This window comes from Lactuca sativa, chromosome 3, assembly GCF_002870075.4.
Source record: "Lactuca sativa cultivar Salinas chromosome 3, Lsat_Salinas_v11, whole genome shotgun sequence".
Taxonomy (NCBI): Eukaryota; Viridiplantae; Streptophyta; class Magnoliopsida; order Asterales; family Asteraceae; genus Lactuca; species Lactuca sativa.
The window spans coordinates 56473986-56482370 of record NC_056625.2 but is presented as its reverse complement, the minus strand read 5'-3'; the positions used below and the strand labels follow the sequence as shown (position 1 = coordinate 56482370).

General features: G+C 35.6%; 1 protein-coding gene and 1 pseudogene across 1 annotated transcript; both read right to left on the bottom strand.

The window, feature by feature from the left end:
- Positions 1-735: 735 nt before the first annotated feature.
- LOC111914525 (protochlorophyllide reductase, chloroplastic) lies at positions 736-2754 on the bottom strand. Its single transcript, XM_023910263.3, has 5 exons — positions 2570-2754; positions 2395-2493; positions 1636-2167; positions 1198-1556; positions 736-1116 (listed from the first exon to the last, which is right to left on the bottom strand). The coding sequence occupies exons 1-5, from the start codon at positions 2621-2623 to the stop codon at positions 961-963; spliced, it is 1200 nt and encodes a 399-aa protein (XP_023766031.1). The 5' UTR covers positions 2624-2754; the 3' UTR covers positions 736-960.
- Positions 2755-2910: 156 nt separating this feature from the next.
- Positions 2911-4800, bottom strand: LOC111914526 (protein SULFUR DEFICIENCY-INDUCED 1-like; annotated as a pseudogene).
- Between the last annotated feature and the right edge of the window lie 3585 nt (positions 4801-8385).

Sequence of the window (8385 nt, the reverse complement as noted above, 5' to 3'; positions counted from 1 at the left end):
TCCCATCTTGTGCCTTGTTTGTTCTTGTCTTTTTGAGTTGTCCTTTCAGACCCTAGGAATGTTCTTTAGCCATAAAAATGAAGTCCCTTTGGTTAGATTTTCTCCATGCATCTTGTATGAGGTCTTAATGGATTAAGATCTTGTGTTAAGCTCTTATTAGGCGTGTAAAGTCATAAAGTTGTAAACTTTATGACTCTAGGGTGTGTTTTGGTCATGGATCTGAAATATGGGTTTAAGTGCTTAAGCCATTAAGCACTAAATGGAGTTTGGAGGTTGCAAGGGTACGCCTCGCGTACATGGGAGTACGCCCCGTGTACTCCCATATTTTCCTAATAAATGGTTAACTTGATAGCCAAACGAAATGAGGTGTTGAAAAGAGAGGACAAGATAGGATAGTTCCCCACCAAACAACTTTGGCCCGAATTTGCTGGGAAAATCACAAGAACTGAATATGTGTTCATGGCCTCATGGGTCTGGAGATATTTCAAATACTAAAAAACGGAAGGAATAGAGATTCCTCTATGTACAAGTTACTTCTACATTGATGGCAGTCCATTATGCGAAAACCGTCATCTAAAAATGTTTACTTATCACATATATTGAGTTTATAGTGATACCAGTTTCGATCGACTATATGTCGTTAACGACAAAGATGTTATGTATATGATATGGCATACATATTGAGTTTATAGTGATATTGATACTATGATACTACTATACAATAATCGGTAACCCTTGCATCAATTTGACTAGTTCGAATTATAATTCGGCTTGCACCATATCAAGGTTACACCAATACACCATTATACTCCCCACAAAACTATGTGTGCCGAATAGGCGAATACAAATAAATTGTCATATTTAAGTTTCACACATTAAAGTATAAACTCATCAAAATTCCATAGAATTTGACTTTCGTGAGTTTGACTTTGACTATGACTTTCTTGTTGTCGTTTGAATCTAAGCCAAACCAACTAGCTTTTCACTAACCTCCCACAGCTTCCTAGCTTTCTCAGCATCACTGGCTTCTTGCGAGAGCTGGTTTTCAAATGAAGCAGAGTTCTTATTCCAGCTCCAATACACACCCGATTTCGTTAAGCTCGAATCACTTACCACCTAAAAAGTTCAGAGAATTAGTCACAATTCAGAGCCTTGATCAACTGTACATCATGCTTTAATAGTTGTACATATCCTAACCTGGGCTAGCCGTTTTCCTGCTTCTTCTTCAGACACATATCCTTTAGTGATATACTTCTGAAAAGGCGGGAATAAAAGTCGAAACAAGGGGATGTGTTCCCTGAATAAACCGGTGGTAGCTATACAACCAGGGTACAGGGATGAAAAAGTAACTCCGGCCTCTTCATGGTATCGTCTGTGAAACTCTTGCATCGTCAGCATGTTGCAGACTTTGCTATCTTTGTAAGCTTTAGCACCATCGAACTCTCCACCGTCGATCATGGCGGAACTGTTCAGCCCGTTCAACCCGCCGGCTAACCCTCTCAGGTCCCCTAGGTTAGCCTTCGGTGGCACGTTTCCGGCCAAAGTGTTCGTGTTTCCTAACATCCAAAAACCCAGTTCATCAAAGATTTCATTTAAAGATTTGGAGTTGATTTTGTAAGAAGTTAGACTTAGTACCTGTAATAGAGCCAACGATGATGAGACGCTTTTGGGGGGAATCGGATTTCTTGAGGTCATCAAGCAACAATCGTGCGAGGAGAAAATGGCCAAGATGGTTAGTACCGACGCTAAGTTCAAATCCGTCGGCGGTGTAAGTGGGTTCTTTAGCGGTGGGCAAATACACGGCGGCGTTGCAGACAAGTGCATCAAGGGGTCGACCGGAGCGCCTGAATGTGTCAACAAATTGGCGAACGCTTTCGAGGGAAGAAAGGTCGAGGTGCATAACGGTGTAGTTTTCTTTAGTAATTCCGACCGATTTAGCGGCCCTCTCGGCTTTCAAAAAGTTCCGGCAAGCCATGATTATGTGCCATTTTTCAGTATCGGCTAAAGCTTTTGCGGTGGCTAGACCTAAACCAGATGAAGCTCCGGTAATAATTACGTTGCCTTTCCTGAGTGTTTTCTTGCCGTCTGCTACGGCGTCGTTTACCGACGGAGCTACTGTCGCCGTTTGAGCTCGAATTGGTCCAAATGATGATTTCCTTCTAAGCTCCTGTGATCAAAAAATGGAATTGAGGAAAAATGGAATCCAGTTTTGATACAGTTAATTACACATGACGGGTTTATTCAAAGGAATTGGAATTCAAATGGAAGCGGATAGGGTTTGTCTACAGTTCGTATGAACCACAAAAACGTCTCGAAGATGGAAGCCATTAAACAATTCAAGTAAAACTCTACAAATTCGAGTTTAAATGATACATACAGTCATTCAGACATTACCTTTGTTCCGATTACAAGAGAATTGAAATCAGATTTGACATTCTTTGAGACGAAAGCTCCATTGAATGAACTCTCCTTAAGAGAAGAATTCAACTTCCCCTGTTTCACATTACAAAATCAGACCACAATAACGAAATAGAACAAAATTTACTCAAATTTTCCGCATTTCTTTTACCTCCTTGTGAACAGAAATTGCAGATGGAAGAAGAGAAGCTGCTCGAAGAGCCATGGAGAATAAGCGGATAAGCCAAATAGATCTTTCTTCTTGTTACTAAAACGTACTGATATTTAACCACAATGTACAACTGGATAGTTGTAGTAGATACTGGATAGTAGATACAACAAGTAATGTCTTCGTTGGGATTCGGGAAACGATAAGGCTTTATTGGAGAAAGAGTGACACGTTGACAACTCAACAGCCAATCAGACTTCGTTATTTGGATTTCTTGATAAATTTGCATAATTCTAAATATACATGCAATCAATCCCTTAATCTCAAACCTTGAACACTTTACACGACAAGAATTAGGCATCTTTTATGTATTCAAATAGAAACAAAACTTAAATCAACTACAGAAATCAAGAATCTTTCACATATTACTGTAGAAAAAAGTTATATTTCAACGCCATCTATCATCTTCGTTCGACTTCTGATTCCTGTGAAAACCAGTTTTAAAGATTCGAACTTTCCGTCCAATTATGTTCCAGCAATCAACATTTTCATCACCATGCTCTTCTTCTTCCATCAATTCATCCCAATTTTTCTTACAATTTCACCTCAAGATCACTGTTTTCTGCAATCTGCCTAAATTGTAATTTCCTGAAACACCCTCCATCGAAACCTGCTTTTTCTCGAGGTTGTGTAAATGGCACCATAGGTGTGACCCTAGTCGGAGATGGAGAAAGATAATGTGTCATGGAGTCTGTTGATTTGTTTCTACTAAGAAACGAAGAAAATGTGCGTCGTGTTCATGACGCTTGCAAGATTCTAACTCAAGCATCACCTGAATCGCACGATCATAAGATTTGGCGCAAGATTCATCCATCTGTCTTTCACCTCTTGTAGAATCTTCAACGGAATTTAGCAGAAACTTAGCTTCTGTCATCTGGTTCATATACATTAAACAAATCGCCAGATTACACTGTTTGTTCTTATCTTGCTCCATTGAAAGCGCTTTTCTGCATCATAAAAGTGCAAATTCAACAAGGAGCCCTAAATCTGATCAATGGCAACAAAAAAGAAATTTATATCTCGAATATGGTTTCAAAATACCTATATATCTCTTCTGCTACTTTATACTTATCTTGTTGCAAGTAAATCCAGGCCAAGTTGCCCAATAACCTTGAATACTCTTGTCCCATTGTGATTTGGATTTTCTTACCCTGAAATCTGGCAATTCTTGTTCTGTTCATCTTCTGCATTGAAGCATCCTCAATCTGCTTCAGTCTTAATTCAAGCAATTGTCTCTGCTCCTCAATCCGTCCTGAGCTCTGTAAACATGTTTACAGAGTTTTTTTAGACACGATTCTTATGGGTTATGATTAATTTGTGAATTGAATTGATAACATTTATGTAATGTACCTTGTATAAATCAAGCATGATATTGTCGAGAGATTCTTGTTCTTCGAGTGGACACAAATGACGAAAAGATTTGATAGCTTCAATTGCCTCATTTGATCTATCTAATTTTTTCATTGTCGTTGTCATGTCTTTCAAAGCACTGTCAACTCGATCACCCGAATTTATGGCTGCCCAAAACAAAGATACTGCTTTGCTCGGGTTCTTGTCCACCACCTGTCAAGAAAATTGTAGAAACAACTTATATCTCTTTCTCTTGTGAACTAAATACTAAGTTTGAGTTTTGACCTCAAAAGCCAAACTGTATATGTTCTCTTCTTACTTGATTCTAATTGATTAAGTCTGAAGATGATAGGGTAATTTTACTATCAATTCCGAAGTTAAAAGAAAGATAAAACCCAAGAACCCTAAAAGAATTGTAGACTTTGATGAGGAAAGACCTGTACATGTTTGGCTCTGGAGTAGGGAGAATCGCCGGCGGGGACTTTGTGGGTGGCATTAGAGAAATTAAAATTATTTTCAGACTGTGGTTGCTTCCATTTCCTTTCCGACGCCGGCTGCAGCTGTTGCCTGGTGTCACACGGCGGAGAAGAATACAAATTCGAAGAAAAAGTCCGGTTTTTCTTCCATCGAGGTGTGGAAAATGGAAACCCTCTTGGTATGAAATTCGTAGGGTCTTTGTTCGTCCACATTGTTGATTATCAATCCGTGATTTTCAAGTTATTGGTTGTCGGATCGGATGATTTGCAAACACTCTCTTGTTGTTCTTGACGACCAAGAAGATGGCGAAAACAGAGGAGTTGTTTCAAGGAAGCTGATGTCATGTGGTTGAATAATGGGGTTAGTAACGGTAATATTTTTTACCATTTCAATCCTGGCCTAAATTAGGCCAACGGATATGCTCTCCCCGTGGACAAAAACTTCACTAATTTGATCCTTCAATTATCCGTTAATATGTTTTTTAACTGTTTTTTTCAAATAAAATTTAAATATCATCGTACATTTTATTCTTATTTTATTATCTATATTTTAAATGATGATAAGTAAATTAAACTAATATTAATTTTATTAAATTTAAAGTATGTCAATATTTAATATGATAAAAGGATAAATAAAAATCAAATGTAAAAGGATATTTAATTTATTTTTTCATCATAGAGTCACAAAAAAACCTAAAATAAGATATTTGACTATTTTTTTAATTATTGCAAAAAGTCTCTAATTAAAAAAAGGATTAGAATGATGTCGAAACCGAATGAATTGGCTCGGTATACACTCTTAACTTTTTTATTGTTTGTAATACAAATTTGGGAACTATTTAAGGAACCCTCCCGAAATTTTCTCGAGTGCATGCTTTCTTAACTGATGATTTGTGCAACGAATATATATATATATATATATATATATATATATATATATATATATATATATATATATATATATATATATATATATATATATATATATATATATATATATATATATATATATATATATATATATATATGAAAACAAGTTAGTGTCCACGTGTTCTTGCAAACTCTCCTGATATCTGTTGCATTGTGTTGATATATATATATAGTTTGTAAACTACGAACATTTGGTAAAACTTTTTACTCATTTTACGACATGTTATCGGAACATATTTTTTTCAAAGGTATGTTTTTTCTGGGATTGTTCTAACATATTTGTGGCCTTGGGCAAATATATATATATATATATATATATATATATATATATATATATATATATATATATATATATATATATATATATATATATATATATATATATATATATATATATATATATATATTAGCCGTTTACCCGCGCCAAGCGACAGGTGTGACAATGGTGGTTGAATGCTGAAAGATGAATTAAACCCTAGAAATGGAAACGTCAGCTATATATATCCAAGATTTGTGAACAGAAATTGCGAGATTTGGGGAAATATGGAGATAAGGAATGAACCGGGTCAAAATAGCCTAAGAATAGGGGATAAGAGATTTGACATTTTCAACTGTTGACCATATGTACTCTACTCTTTTTGTAATGCATAAATTGATTGTACAAATGCATTGTATGTTTGTACGACTTAAAATTCAGCATTTGACCAAAAATGCTTTATAAGATAATTAAGATATATATATATATATATATATATATATATATATATATATATATATATATATATATATATATATATATATATATATATATATATAATGCCCCTTATTTTTTATTTAAATTTAAAAGAATAAGTATTACTAAGACAAAAAAAAATAATAAAAACAAAATTGTTATTATATAAAAAAGATTCATATATGGAAATGAGTTCTCATGGATTTAAATTAGAGGTGATCATACTAACCAAAAAACCGAACCATAACCAAATTAACCAATATAAGCGAACCATTACTAAAAGATATGGTGCAGTTTTTAATTTTGATTAACCGAATACATATGGTTCGGTTATGGTTTTCATCTAAAATTGAATCACTATAAGTCGAACCCAACCAATAATATTAATAAATGTTTTTAATATAATGTAATATTAAATATATGATTTGTAATTATATTAGGAATTGAAAATTTAAAGGGTAATTATTTAGAATTAGATCTTATAAGTAATCTTTTATCAATACAATTATATATACACATTATCATTCACTTTTTATAACAAATGACTTTACATTTTTCAATTTTTATAGAAAGGTATATTTATTTCTGTATCATCTTGGACCATTATGGTTAATCGATATTAACCATTAACCGGCTAAAACCGTTAACCAAAACCAACTGTAAACATTCGTACTCTGGTAAGTTTCCTTTTAGCCCTTATTGCAAAATTCCTTTCATTTTTTGCCCTTGGCTAGTACGTGGGGCGTACTCTATGAGTACGCTTAACGTACTAGCTCTTTGTTGATCGCGGACTTCACCCATGTATGTTGGGTTCGCGTGAGAGTACGTTTGGCGTACGCATGGTTTGGGCAAACCCTAATTTTTAGGGTTTGCACCATATTTAAACGACTTAAGCCACCTCTTGGATAGTTATTGACCACTCTCCATCTCCCTATACCCTGAAAACAAAACCCTAAGTGCATTTGGTGAGATTTGAGCTTGAAAGTGAGTTTGCTGGTGTTTTGTGGTGAAGAAGAAAAAGAGGAACACTTGGAGGAATAGCTTGAGCTTGTATATCCATAGTTAACTTTAAATTTGCAAGCCTTTTAAGGTAAAAAGCTCTCACCTTAATGGTCATATGTGCTAGATCTAATTTATGGTATTATTTAGGCGTTTTTGAGTCTTTTAAGTTAAAGTTTAGCTCCATATAGGCCCCTTGTTCATAAAAATGCAAACTTTGTGAAAGATTTTGGTTCATGAAAGCATTAAGAGCTTTATTAAGCTTCTTTTTAGTGTTGAGTCCCATTAAGCCATGTATGGGTGTAAAGTTGCCAACTTTATGTATTAAGTCACCCTTAGGAACCAGATCTGAGAGTTTGACACAAGGTCTTAACTGTTTAAGTGCTTAATGAAGAAGTTTGGGAGGCTGAGGCGTACGTTGGGCGTAAGAGCTGAGTACGCCCCACGTACTCAGCAAAGGGATGCATGGTCTTTGCATTCCTGGATTTTAGGTCATGCTTTGGACTTTACAAAATGGGCCTTGATGGGCCATTAGACTTATGTTTTGGGCTTTTGTCTAGTATTATGCTCTTCTATAATGCTTATACCCTGGTATGTACCTTATGGCCCTTTTATTTTTGGAATTATGCATTTTAGTCCCTGAAGTAATACGCGGGGCGTACCACTTAGTACGATTAGCGTATTGATTTGATGGTGAGTCAGGACCCAGGTCATGTACGTTGGGCGTATGTATGTATACGTTGGACGTACGTGGACTTTAATGAACCCTAATTGTGATTTGCACCCTATATAAACATCCTTATTCATTAGGGTTGGCCTCCTTACCAGCCTCTAAAGCCCCAAAACCCTAGAAACGAGTCTTAGCCTCCATTGTTGAGTGTTTGAGCCCTTGGAGAGAATTTGGTGTTCATTTTGTGCATTTTGAAGGAGTTGGAGAAGCTTGAAGTTGCTTAGCTTGGAGAAAAGGTCTTGGATCCAGAATCACCACCCTTTTTGCAAAGCTTTTGAGGTATCACATTCTCATCTTGATTCCTAGTTGTTTAGATCTCATTTTTGGATGATTTTTCATACTTTTGGCCATTGTTAGGTGGATTGTCGAGTTATGACGTCCTAAGGACTTATCCTTTCAGATCTAGGTTTATCATGGGCTCCTTAAGCATAAAGGTGCTAACTTTATAGATTATAGGGCCTCATGCTTGCATTAATTCAGTTATTAAGTCCTTCATGAGCTTAAGTGCTTCATTTATCCATGCATGGATGTAAAGTTAGCA

What these genes read in the sequence shown, in the direction of transcription:
- LOC111914525 (XM_023910263.3), bottom strand. Translation starts at nt 2,623, where the DNA reads ATGGCTCTTCGAGCAGCTTCTCTTCTTCCATCTGCAATTTCTGTTCAC. An exon ending in CTCTTGTAATCGGAACAAAG is followed by an intron (nt 2,168 to 2,394) that starts GTAATGTCTGAA and finishes TTTTGATCACAG; the next exon opens with GAGCTTAGAAGGAAATCATC. An exon ending in CATCGTTGGCTCTATTACAG is followed by an intron (nt 1,557 to 1,635) that starts GTACTAAGTCTA and finishes TTTGGATGTTAG; the next exon opens with GAAACACGAACACTTTGGCC.